The sequence below is a fragment of the Eucalyptus grandis genome, chromosome 6 (assembly GCF_016545825.1).
Source record: "Eucalyptus grandis isolate ANBG69807.140 chromosome 6, ASM1654582v1, whole genome shotgun sequence".
Classification (NCBI taxonomy): domain Eukaryota; kingdom Viridiplantae; phylum Streptophyta; class Magnoliopsida; order Myrtales; family Myrtaceae; genus Eucalyptus; species Eucalyptus grandis.
The window spans coordinates 45,327,158-45,340,140 of NC_052617.1; the positions used below are offsets into that span (position 1 = coordinate 45,327,158).

Here is a 12,983-nt window from a genome sequence, read left to right on the forward strand (position 1 = left end):
TCCACGTGCGCACTCACATCTTTTTGATGTGGGACAAGACACCTCTTCATTTGTTTTATAAACAAAGGTCCTTATGCTTCCAGTCCCAATCCCTTGGGCCTCGGACATGGAGTTATTCGCATTTAAATGTAATGCTTCTAAGCTCGAGCTGTTATTGCCGGTTGGGTAAATTACAAATTTGTAACAGCCCTTTCCCTTTGCACCTCTCTGTGTCATTTCACAAGCTGCTTGGTCTGGTCCGGGTCGTGACAATGCCAGGCTACCGCCTGGTTAACATTCTTCGTTCGATAGCAGCTAGCGGAGAGGGCCTAAAGTTTGATAATCAATTAAAGGTATGGCACACAATTCAAGGCTGCTCCTTCATCGTTAAACTGTATCATTACTTCGATCCTCTGAATAAAACTTTGAAATCTATTTATTTGCTTTTTCACCGTTACTACCCTGTCTCCCAGTGACTAGATGGGCGTCATCCCCCTTTGAGTACAGCGTAGCAAAGTTCACCCCAACAGAAAAGAGAAGAAAGCCACGAAGGAAAGAAAGTAATGCATACTCCCAAGAGGAAAACGGTTCTAGCATGCTCCTATCTATAAACAAAGCAATTGGACAAGGGTCAGGCGGAGGAGTATCATCCATGTCACTCATCATCTTTGTATGGGTACTCTTCGGGAACTTGCTTCAGGAGTTTCACTTGTAACTCAAACGCATCATCCCCTCGAAGCACATCACGAATCCATGTTACTTCCGTCTTCATTGAAACCTTAACAAAGGAGGTAGCACGTTCAGCACCATCAGAAAAGAGGGAACGAAAAAGAACATGTGTGGCATAAAGTAACATCGCCATTTCTACTCAACAGAAAAAAACACATACGGTCGGCTCCTCTCAAGTTTTCAAATCGCCATGCCTACCTCTTAAAATGCTACTTTTAACCAAGTCTCCAGGAGAAAAATCTATATCAAATCCAGATATCATACAGCAGAATCTGCCAAAGCAATATCCAGGATCCAGGAAGTAACATTGTCTCTAATGTGAGATACTTGATATGGAACAGCTTAGAGTCAAACTCAGAGACAGCAGCTTTGATACCTCAATCTAACGGGCACAATGTGACAATTGGCATTCAAATAACATATAGCACATGCTATCCATCCTCATACCAGCATCCAAGTGTCAAGGGAGGAAGTCTCAATAAGAACATAAACAACTATGTTTTAAAGAATCAAAAGCGCCGTAAGTTTTCAAGAAAACAAAATTTTTATCACGGACAGATTCCATTTATTGGCAGACAAGGGCTCCCCTGAGCTTCTTTCTTGTTGGACCACTGAGTGATGCATCATCTTGACAGCAGAACACAGAGGAAGTGCACTTTCTTAATTATGGACAGGTTGAGGCGTGTTGCCTGCTCTCTGTCATTTATAAAGCACTTGTTTAATGGCATGTAGCTGTTGAGGAATGTTGAGCTGCTTCTTTTAAAAAACGGGAACACTTGAACGCTGTGCTCTTGTATTCATTTGGAGCTCTTGGTGAGGGAAAAACCAAAACACCCGGTCATCATCAATTTTAAATGTTTCATTGCTCTCTTCCTTTAGTTTATGGTTTTTTTCCCTAACTAGCTGCTTGCTTATATTCCATGGAAAAAGAAAATCAAAAACAAGCCATAAATAATGCAAGTAGGGATCTCTTAGAGAGTTCAATCCTGGCTCAAGATGAACGCAGGTGGCATGCTTAACACATGCAAGTCAGGCCGAACATGGTGTTTCTAGTGGCAAACAGGAGAGTAAAGCTTAAGAACCTGCCCTTGGGAGGGAACAAGGGCTGGAAACAACTGCTAATGCCCCATAGACTGAGAAGCACGAGGAGAAATCCAGCCATGGAGGGGCACACATCTGACTAGCTAATTTCTGAGGCAACAACTTATCAAGGTGATGATCAATAGCCGGTACGAGAGGATAATTAGCCACACTAGGACTGAGACATGGCCCGGATTTTCGGGAACTTAATATGCTGCATGAAAGCCTGACAAAGTAATATCACATATACTGGAAGGGACTTGTCAAAGTACAAATCTCCAGAAACTTAAGAGTGAAATAAGGTTATGGAGATTTTGTGAGGCCTTAAATTCCAAAGATCCTCAACCATTAGCTCTAATGTAAAACAAAACATCACAGATCCTTTTCATAGCATCCTTTTTGACCATCGAGTTAGAAAGGGGTGATAAGCCCGCAAATACCTAAAATTTTGCCCTTTCAACATTCAGTACCTACACTTTTTTTTCTTCAATCAAATACTTCAACTTTTCAAATGTGAATCAACGTGAGACATTTATCTAATAAATTGCCACGTTATATGATTTTTCTGATGTGGCTCACGCATTCAACAAAGCTAAACACTATTTATGACGTGGTTCGCTTCATTGGCAAAAATTGCACCAACTTCATTTAGGTGTTGCGGGATAAGGAGAGAGGGAGGGAGGAAGGGGGAGAGAGAGAGAGAGAGAGAGACTTGAATGATTTTAGCTTTGCAATATGTTTCTGTTAATATGCCATTGTCTTAAGAGGCCACATTGGATGCCAATATGGACTGTTAATGGCTATTTGAAGGTGGTGGTGTCCACATTGGCATTTTCCTACTGCAATTCTAACAGAGGCCTCACATTGACTCACAGTTTGAAAAGTTGAGGTACTTGATTGAACAAAAAAAGAAGTTTCGGCACTGAATTGTAAAACGGGCAAAAGATCATGTACTTGTAGTTGCAGTGTCATTATCTAAACAAAAAATGAAATTGGAGTAGATAGCAAAAACGAAAAGCTAAAGGATATATACTCTGACCATAACATTCTAGCTAATCTTCTCTAAACAAATAAAAAAGGTTTCTGGGCACTACGTTTGAAGCATAAAAACCATACATACACTACATAAGTTTGTTAAATAAGGAAATTGACTGAAGGTTTCCTGCTTCAGATTCACAACTCATCATCTTTCCAGTAAATTGCAACAGGCAACAACAAGCTGATTGGTGGAAATCAACAAGGAAAGATCGAAAGTTCAGTTGCCAACTTCGGAAATTACAGTTCTTTAACCGGTAAGGCCAAGCACCAACAAGAAGCGGCTGCTCTTATTTCAGGAAAAACAACAAAGATATAATTTCATTGAGATTCTTTGTAGTTTCTATTGAAATATGATTGAGGATGAAATCAGTTTACTATCCAAGATTTGTTTATATTTTGAACAAAACAAAAGCAGCAACAAGTAAACAAAAATAAGGTCATGCCTAATATAACAAAAACGAGATGAGCCAAAGTTAAGTAAGATAATGGATTAGAGCTTACCATCTCCAAAGCTCCTCTTATGACCCCACTCAAGATGTTGCAATAATATAGACCTTGACATGTATCTGGAAGTTCGACAAAGTCAACCAAGGGATTATCCTCCAAAACTATACTGCAACAGGTACCATCCGCATCCCAATTGGTCACAGAGGCAGTAACTCCTAGGAACATTTTAAAACCCACCTATGCCAAAAACATAAAAAAGTAAAGAAAAGTCTAGTGGAACGGGAAAATCATGGAGGGTAAAAACACCTATAAGGTCATGGTAATAGAAATCTCGAAGTAATATAAGACAAGGACATAAGGGAAAATGAAGCTACAGCACATATGTCCAACAGTTAGTGATCATCGATGCAACAGCATCCTAGATGAAGATAAGATAATGAGTATGTACCTTTGCAATCATTTCTGCTGTCTCCTTAAAGTCAACACATCTGCCGACATTTGATTTAGCTAGAAATTCGTCAATGAGTCGTATTCCAATGTTATAACCCCTGCAAGGAGATTGAAAGTAAACAAAGTTTACTCTCATTTTGTGATTAGATATAAGCATGTGGGAATTTGGTTCTTCCGATTGCATGAGAGTGCATAAGGGTGATGTAACCCAACCACTCTATGGCCAACAGAAAAGAAGAATGCATAAGGAATAGATGAAATTATTGACGTAGCAGAGAGATTGGTTAGAATCCATGCGATAAGAGATGCAGTATAAGTCAAGCTGAGACTTTATCCCTTGCTTGTTCATGAAGCAGATCCATATCAAGCTCTAGTCAATGATTGGTGCATTCAAACATGACCAACAGGAGAATGTTCTGTGAAGTAAGAGGCGTACAAAGAGAAGTTTGAAAGATAAAAAAAATCCCAGGACACCCATATCCTTCTCATCCAAGATAACCACCAGGAGTACTCTCATTGTCTCATGTTGATCCTCGCATTAATGAAATCATGTGTGGTTGGACTCACTACTGAAGTCAACCAGAACATATTTTAGTTCCATCCATAACAGGTTTTCAATTCTTCAGAACTAACCTCCCGTTTATTCCCATAAATCCCAACTAAAGATCCCATTTAAATTACTACCAATTAATACTACTACTACTACTACTGCTATCCACCACTGCTGTTATTGCTGCTATTGCTACTACTGCTATTTGTTAGCATAAAGGGAATTATAAAACCTTCCGTAACAGAATCGCCAGCAACTCCAAAACAAGTACATGTTAAACATAATTAGAAAATAGGTCTCGTTAAAGAATTTCCCCTCAGACACTTGTTAAGTATACTTATTTAGAATAATCAAATTTTCAAGACACTATTATGCATTAACACGAGGACAACCAGTATAACGAAAATTCTAAAAGTTTCCGTTCTTAACAAGTTCCCTCGGGCACTCGTTCACCAAATCATTAGATAATTACCAAAGACCACAAAACAACTTCTCCGAGGAACAAAACGACAGTGAATTCAGTAAAAAGGAGGGGAGCAATACATTTGATCGAGCTGTTTGTTGACTTCCTCTACCTCCTCCAGATCCGTGAGCAACTGGCGCACGATCGCTCCATACGTCAACGTAAACAGTTCCGCATTCTACAACACACAAGCCAAAAAGCATCATAATCTCGTCCACGCCACACGACGCTGCGGTAACACAAATCCCTACTGAGATTTCGCCAATTTCTGGAGTTAAAAAAAATAAAATTGCAAGTCCTGACTATGATAAAAACGCATGATTTTCGAAGTCGACAGCGCAGATCAAAATCAACAGAAAAACAGATCTTCCTGAGTAGCATTTCCGAGATGAGCGCTCGGCGAAGAAGCGAGATCGCACGCCATCGCCGGAAGTCCGTGCGCAGAAACGAAATCGGAGACTGAGATGGAGGAGATGCGATGATTCTGCTCACCACTCGCTCGACGCTGGCGAAGATCGCGTCGCCTGATCGAGGACCTGAAGCACGCGACATAGCTGGAGAGAGAGAGAGAGAGAGAGCTTCGACTGCTGCAAGGCACCTCCGCACTGGCTACTGGTGGCGATCTGAAACTTTCTGATGGCGCAGGAGGAGGCCTGAAACCGACGCGGCGACGAAGAAAGAAGAGGGGCGAGAAACTGGTGGGCTTGAGCTCTTAATGGGCCTGTTCCTGGGCCGATCTGATAGCCATCTGCGCGGACAACCGAGCCCGGACTAGGCCCAATCCAAGTCTGAATTTTTTTTTTTCTCATCATGATCTTCTTTCTAAACTATTTTATTTGTTCGTCTTTCAAAACGCACGAATATTTATATGCACATAAAATTTTTAACATGTAATTTAATAAACACTGTAATTATCGAGGAGAAGAGTTGTTTTCCCTCAAAATAGAAATATTATCTTTAAGGAAAATAACGTGACATTGATGATTTCATTAATCTATCAAAAATCTCATGAAGAAAGGTACATTTGATCTCACTCTGAGTAGCTTCCAATCTATGATCCTTCTATTACAAATTAATAGCTAATAAAAGAGAGAGAATCGTTGATAGGCCTTTCTTACAAAAAGCAAAATTCTTATAATTTTTTTTTGATATAATAAAAATGATCCATAAACTTTTGCTTAATGTGCAACGTAAACCATAATATATTCAACGTGATGCTTAAACTTTAATCGAGTATGCAATGTAGTCCATAATATATTCAATATGATCCTTCAATTTTAATTGAATGTGCAATGTGGTCGCTAGATTTTTTTATGTATTCAACTTAGTCTTTAAGCTATCAACCTTCCAATAATTTATGTTTAGAAATAATATCGAACATCTTTTATATTATTCAAGGAATAAAACGAACATGCAGCAAAAGTTTAAATATATCAAATAAAATAAAATTTTAAGAATTATATTACATATTAAAATTAAAGTTCATGATTAAATTGAAATAAAATAAAAATTTAAAAATCACGTTGTATGTTGTGCCGAAACAAAATTCAGTGACTTGTGGTGTCAATTTTCTTAGGTGGAGCTCCACAAGCATTGAGATGAAGTGTTCCTTCCGCCGAGGTTTTCATTGCGTGGCTCAAAACGGTGGCGCGTTTTGCACGACACGAGATGCCTCGATTGCCGCATCGTGTGGGCGACGCAACGGAAAAACGCGTTGCCGTGGCGTCTATCCGGGGTTTCGTCTCCGATGCGGCACGTAGCCTATAAATGCGCACGATCTCCCGGTCTGCCAATTCGCTATCGATTGCAGAAGAAAACTCAAACCCTAGGCGCTCTCTCTCCGTTCGACCTCTCGAAGTTCTCCTCTCTTCGCGTCAAGGTAATCGCAAGATTTTCTTTGTCCGTAGGTTTTGTATTTCGAGATCTCTCGAGGCTAATATCGCACGAATTGGTTCTGCTTGTGCGGGTCGATGATTGGACCTTTTTCCCTTTGATTGTAATCGAATTCTTCGCATCATGGAATTGTGTGATCGATCATCTATATCCGGTGTTTAAGAGTCATGCAAACACGAGCCGGAGGTCCGTTTGCTGGTCGGGCGTTTGATTCTAGTCGTTTTGTGCGCCTCGGATATTTTTGTGTTGAATCGGGTCCTTTTGTCTACTTTTGATGTTATGCTTGTAGATTGTTCATCCATCCAAATCGGGTTTGCTTGGTGGCTTGCTACTCCAAATTAGATTATGCCTGTGAGGTTTCGCATGCGGCTCGTTTGCATGAATTGAATCTTGTGGATTGTTAATTTAACTCGGGCTATGTTTGGGGGTTTCCGTTGGTGGAATAGAAAAGGGTCTGCAAGTTTCTGGATTTTGACGTTTGATTTTTTGAGATCTTGATTTTTGGATTCTGAAAGATGTCTGCTTTTTCCTGATTGATTGCTTTTGTGCGAATTCTATTAGATATAATTGAGTGGAGCACAGATGGTAGTGCCTAGAGTCTATGATTATGTGAACATGCCAGTCAGTTTATTCTAACGGATTAATCATGATCTCAGATGCAAATCTTTGTGAAAACCCTTACTGGCAAGACAATCACCCTCGAGGTGGAAAGCTCGGACACAGTCGATAATGTGAAAGCAAAAATCCAGGACAAGGAAGGGATCCCTCCGGACCAGCAGAGGCTTATCTTTGCTGGCAAGCAGCTGGAAGATGGCCGAACCTTGGCCGATTATAACATTCAGAAGGAGTCCACCCTCCACTTGGTGCTCCGTCTCAGGGGAGGCATGCAAATCTTTGTGAAGACTCTTACTGGCAAGACAATCACCCTCGAGGTGGAAAGCTCCGACACAGTTGATAATGTGAAAGCAAAAATCCAGGACAAGGAAGGGATCCCTCCGGACCAGCAGAGGCTTATCTTTGCTGGCAAGCAGCTGGAAGATGGCCGAACCTTGGCCGATTATAACATTCAGAAGGAGTCCACCCTCCACTTGGTGCTCCGTCTCAGGGGAGGCATGCAAATCTTTGTGAAGACTCTCACTGGGAAGACAATTACCCTAGAAGTTGAGAGCTCTGACACCATTGACAATGTCAAGGCTAAGATCCAAGACAAGGAGGGTATTCCACCGGACCAGCAGAGGCTCATTTTTGCAGGAAAGCAGCTTGAAGACGGGAGGACGCTTGCAGACTATAACATCCAGAAAGAATCCACTCTCCACTTGGTGCTCCGTTTGCGGGGTGGAATGCAGATTTTTGTGAAGACGCTTACTGGGAAGACCATAACTTTGGAGGTGGAAAGCTCCGACACCATCGACAATGTTAAGGCGAAAATCCAAGACAAGGAGGGTATTCCCCCGGACCAGCAGAGACTCATCTTTGCTGGCAAGCAGCTTGAAGATGGCAGGACTCTTGTAGACTATAACATCCAGAAAGAGTCTACTCTCCACTTGGTGCTCCGGTTGAGGGGTGGAATGCAGATTTTCGTGAAGACTCTCACTGGGAAGACGATTACTCTTGAGGTCGAAAGCTCTGATACTGTCGACAATGTGAAGGCTAAAATTCAGGACAAAGAGGGTATTCCTCCGGACCAGCAAAGGCTGATCTTTGCTGGTAAACAACTTGAAGATGGCAGGACATTGGCCGACTACAACATCCAAAAGGAATCGACCCTTCACCTTGTCCTCCGTCTCCGTGGTGGAATGCAGATTTTCGTCAAGACCCTGACAGGAAAAACCATCACCTTGGAGGTTGAGAGTTCAGACACTATTGATAATGTTAAGGCAAAGATCCAAGACAAGGAGGGGATCCCACCGGACCAACAGAGACTGATTTTCGCCGGTAAGCAGCTGGAGGATGGGAGGACCCTTGCGGACTACAACATTCAGAAGGAGTCTACACTCCACCTGGTGCTCCGCCTTCGTGGGGGGTTTTAAGCTTGTTCTGGTGCTTTTTAGAATAACAATGGATTGTTGTGGTGGTGATCATTGTGGGATGGGTTTGAATAAGTTTTAAGACCTTTTGAAATTCTCTGCTTGGGTAGGTTTATATGCATGACCGTATATTAAGTGGTAATGACTAATTAGATTCTCGCTGATGATTTCAGTTTCGTATGGTGGTTCTGAGTGCTGTTTCTCCATTTTGTGTAGTCGGTCCGTCATTTAATCGCCAACTAGAAATGTTTACGTGTGCTGGTGGTGACATTGTCTATAATCGGGATATATGTTCCATGACTCTTGATTGCGTGTTCTGATGCCACAAGGTTCTCTCTGGCCTTGGACGCGTGTGGATGAGCCATTAGAAATTTAGCCACGATCTGATGGATTTCTTGGTTTTCTGGTAAGCTAAGCTTACTTTGGTATTGTACCCACTTTCTTGTGCTACGAGAATGTTCCGGGGCTTTGCCATGGAAAAAGATAAAATTTTATACATGATGCTTCTTATAGTAGAAGATTCTTTTGAAGTTAGAAATGACTATGGGGTACAAAAAAAAAAAACTCAATTTCCTCTCGTATTGTGCGTTTGCAGTCGATTGCGGGACGGCACATCACAGTATAAATTATTTATTATAAAGATAAATAACTTTTCTTTAGTCACATCATAATTGACTCGAAGTACTCCCATCAAAAATAAATAAGCACTTTTAGGAATTGTTTTATATGTGATGATGAAACTTAATGATTTGATTTAATACGAACCAAGTTCAATGGATAAAAACACAACTAATTTAGAAAGATATACTCGTGAAAGATGAGTCGAAATGAAATGAAATAATACTGGTTATCAACAACTCTGTTATTGTCTTATTGATATTTTTTATCAGACTAATTTTTTGTTTGCTTTATTACTATCACAAACTAGTTCACTAGTTCGATATGTAAAACTAGGTCTATAAAAATAAAACCAATTTCTATAGAATTATGTGCCTTATTTTCGTGTTTAGAAAAATAATAATAATATAAAAATGTGTGGTTAGCAATATTAGGACAAAACAAATTTACACACGTCACAATAAATGACGGCGAACACTTACTAGTGAGGTATAGATTATTTAGGATAAGCATCATTTAAATTAGTTATATCATGTGATAGTAGCATTGAAGTCATACTTTTTTATTATCCTGCATTTGATTTTCACATAATAGATAGATAAAAAAAAAAAATGGAATGCATTTTCCGCACTTTGAATTTCTTTGCAGAATAATAAAATAAAATCATAGTAAAAAAAGAAAAATATGAACTCATGTTGGATGTATATTTATTTATTTGCAATTTCAAAAGATAACCTTGAAGTAAAAGAAAAAAAGAAAGATCATTTTATTTTTTAATAGATTGAAAAGGAACTAAAGAGGAAAGAAAATAAAGAAATAAGAAAGATCACTCTATTTTTTATTAGATTGAAAAGGAACTAAAGAGGAAAACAAAATAAAGAGAAAAGAAAGGAGAATCTTCTCTCTTTCGTTCTTTGTTATTTTACATACCCTACATGGGTCGCTCTCTCGTGCCATACCTCATTAATGATTTTAAAGATTTGTTTTTTTTTTTTTCTGATTTTTTATGGCACTGAGCAAAGGATGGAGGAGGAAAAACACCTAAAACCTTGGCTCTTTTTGTTGGTTGCGATTTTCATTTTAGAGGAACGAGCTACCTCTCGAAAGTAAACCTATTAGTATGAAAACATCGACGCGTGAGGCTTGTCTTCATTTTGTTAGAGACATTACATATTTGAGTTTTGAAAATTATTCATTGCAAGACTAATATGCCACTGTACAGTAACTACTATAGTCATGCAATGGGTTAATTTAGCCTTCCCAAACCTCAACTTAGATTTTGTAGTCGGATTGAATACAATATTAAGCTGAAAATAACTTCTGTAGTCGAACTGCACACAATATTAAACTGGACATAAAGCGAAGAGGGTCGTACCCCTATTACTTTGTGCAATATCCAAGTCTTTGTTGTGTTTTAAATATAACTCTAAATCTACATCACCTTAACACTGGTCAATAACTCTAAAGCTAGCACAACATGCTTTAGATTTAGGATGCAAATGAGTTGCAATCGAAGCGGACAAGGTGAAGTTGTTATGGACATCGATAAGGTTGTCCTGATCTAGTATTGAAGCTCGGGTGGGATATTAGTACTAGATAAGCCTCTTGTCGCCATCACCGATGTATCGCGTAGGTATATTACCCTTGCAAAATCTAAAACTCGCAATACCTTTTTAAAAGCCTTGCTCATGTGGGTTAACCGCGACTGGAGAGGCCTTGATGATGCTTGCGCCCCGCTCGAAAGCGACCTGCGTACAGTTTTCATGTTAGACACCAAATCATACCTAAGACACCTAACAATTTAGATTTTCTTTAAGAAATATTTTTCTATTAAATAATCCCTAAAGATAACATGTATTTTCGTGTTAGTTTGAACTTAATTTCTCTCGTGGTCACTTGAGCGAAATGTGATCAGGTTGTTAAGCTTACTTTTTCTTCTTCTTTTTTTTGGCAACTGATGTACTACGATGGATTTGAGCTTAGCCTAGCTCGATTCAATTCAATCATGATTAAATAATAGAAATCATTCCGAATTTTTACTCCCACTTTTTCATGATTTATCTCAAAAAAATGGCGCGAGCGTGTCGAGGTGGAAGACCAGCTGTGAAATTAATCGTTGCCGTCCTGAAGTCTCCTGGTTGTCAAGATTCAAAGTCAATGGGCCTGGGGAGAAACTCTGGCTTTATTTACCCTTAGATAGATAGATAGATTGATTACATTAGAGATAATCAAAACCATACAAAAGGACCACCTCGACCTAAAATACTCCTTGAGGATCACTAGATAAACACTTAAAAGCTCTCTTTTTTTTTTCTTCACCCTCTTTGCACACTACCTAGAGGGAACCCTTTTTTATCTTATTTGAAGAGAACCCGACACCTCGGACCGCCTCTCTCCGGCTCTAGTAGCTGCCGCCACCGCCGTAGGGGCTGATGTCACAGCGCTGAGGGCCTAGGCGGCACATGTTGGGAAGGTTCTGGGCCTTCTGGACCACCTCCCTCAGCTCCTGTCCCTGAAGCTGGCCCTGTTGCTGCTGCTCCTGCACGATTTGCTTCAGCCCCTCGCACCGGCATTGCTGGTCAATCTGCCTCAGCTGCTGGCAGCATTGCTGGAGGGACCCCTGGCCCCCCTCCTCGTGCCTCGGCAGCACAATGAGGCCCCTGTGACTTCCCTTTTATCATGTTAAGACAAACCCGGAAAAAGCACAAAGATGGGCGAGATTACGACCAAATTCTTACCTTCCTTGGGTGATGAATTGCTCGCACTTGTGGAGCTGCTGCCTAAGGATGCGCTGGCGGCACTGCTGGCTGCCGCTGCCGCTGCCGCCGCCCCCGCGCCTGGGGTTGGCCTCTTCGTCAAACTCGACAGTGGTGATGGTGGTCCGGTAGGTGGCGGAGGCGGCGACGACGAGGAGGGCCAGGACCGCCGCGGTGACCGCGACGCGTGCCATTCTTCAGGTCGATCTGAACGCAGCAGGAACAGTGCCTTAACAAGCCGTGGGAGGTCGGAGCGTGTGTTCTCGAGTCTGGCGTGTGGGTGAGCAAGGGTGGTGGCGGGTGTGGGGTATTTAAGGAGGATCCGGAGGAGTGCATGGAGGGAACGTGTTGGCCATGGGGATCAGGGGAGGAGGCGGATGCCTCCACGTCTCTCTTCGCATGCAGATGCGAAGTGCAAGATGCCATGCAGCTGCGCAGAGGCAGTGTGACTTGTCTGGTTATTTGCCAGATGGAGTATAATCGCTCTGATCAAGGCTCCCTTGCTTCCCACCTTTTGCGCGGTCTGGTCGCTGCGTCTCCATGTCTGTAATGCTGAAACGCCCAAGGAAGACGACGTGCATGGTGTCGGGTTTTCTTCCCTCTTTTGCACTACGAAGTTTCCAAGCAAGACACGAGACTTGGAAACCTCCTAGAGCTTGTGTTTGAGAAAGGAAATTTTTTTGGTACGTTCTTTGACTGTCACACCGTGAAATGGTGATGGTAGCACCACCGAACGGTACATCCATCCCCCAAAAGACGAGCAGCTTTTGTGCCGGAATGGAAGTGGCTGTATGTACAATAAGTGAAGTCATGTTCAAAGCCGAAAAGCACACCGTGTAGACAATCTAAGCGTTACTAGTCGTATTACGTCATTGACGAGAGCTAATCTCTGCCTACACGGGGCGACGCACGGAGACGCGGTCCGCCTCTTGGCTGGCTGGCCGACCGGCCCA

General features: G+C 41.5%; 3 protein-coding genes across 4 annotated transcripts; 1 reads left to right on the top strand and 2 right to left on the bottom strand.

Annotated features, from left to right (window-relative positions):
* Nucleotides 1-335: 335 nt before the first annotated feature.
* Nucleotides 336-5,398, bottom strand: LOC104450210 (trafficking protein particle complex subunit 3). Of its 2 annotated transcripts, none has more exons than XM_010064670.3 (5): nucleotides 5,229-5,396; nucleotides 4,817-4,914; nucleotides 3,722-3,821; nucleotides 3,328-3,510; nucleotides 336-757 (listed from the first exon to the last, which is right to left on the bottom strand). In XM_010064670.3, the coding sequence occupies exons 1-5, from the start codon at nucleotides 5,286-5,288 to the stop codon at nucleotides 635-637; spliced, it is 564 nt and encodes a 187-aa protein (XP_010062972.1). In that variant the 5' UTR covers nucleotides 5,289-5,396; the 3' UTR covers nucleotides 336-634. The 2 variants fall into 2 exon arrangements, with proteins under 2 accessions (XP_010062972.1, XP_010062973.1); XM_010064671.3 differs by lacking the exon at nucleotides 336-757 and adding an exon at nucleotides 1,051-1,404 and having other exon boundaries at nucleotides 5,229-5,398.
* A 1,037-nt stretch (nucleotides 5,399-6,435) lies between these two features.
* On the top strand, nucleotides 6,436-8,912 carry LOC104450211 (polyubiquitin). Its single transcript, XM_010064672.2, has 2 exons — nucleotides 6,436-6,615; nucleotides 7,286-8,912. The coding sequence occupies exons 1-2, from the start codon at nucleotides 6,484-6,486 to the stop codon at nucleotides 8,657-8,659; spliced, it is 1,506 nt and encodes a 501-aa protein (XP_010062974.2). The 5' UTR covers nucleotides 6,436-6,483; the 3' UTR covers nucleotides 8,660-8,912.
* Nucleotides 8,913-11,675: 2,763 nt separating this feature from the next.
* Nucleotides 11,676-12,251, bottom strand: LOC104452106 (2S albumin). Its single transcript, XM_010066629.2, has 2 exons — nucleotides 12,013-12,251; nucleotides 11,676-11,934 (listed from the first exon to the last, which is right to left on the bottom strand). The coding sequence occupies exons 1-2, from the start codon at nucleotides 12,222-12,224 to the stop codon at nucleotides 11,676-11,678; spliced, it is 471 nt and encodes a 156-aa protein (XP_010064931.1). The 5' UTR covers nucleotides 12,225-12,251.
* Nucleotides 12,252-12,983: the final 732 nt, after the last annotated feature.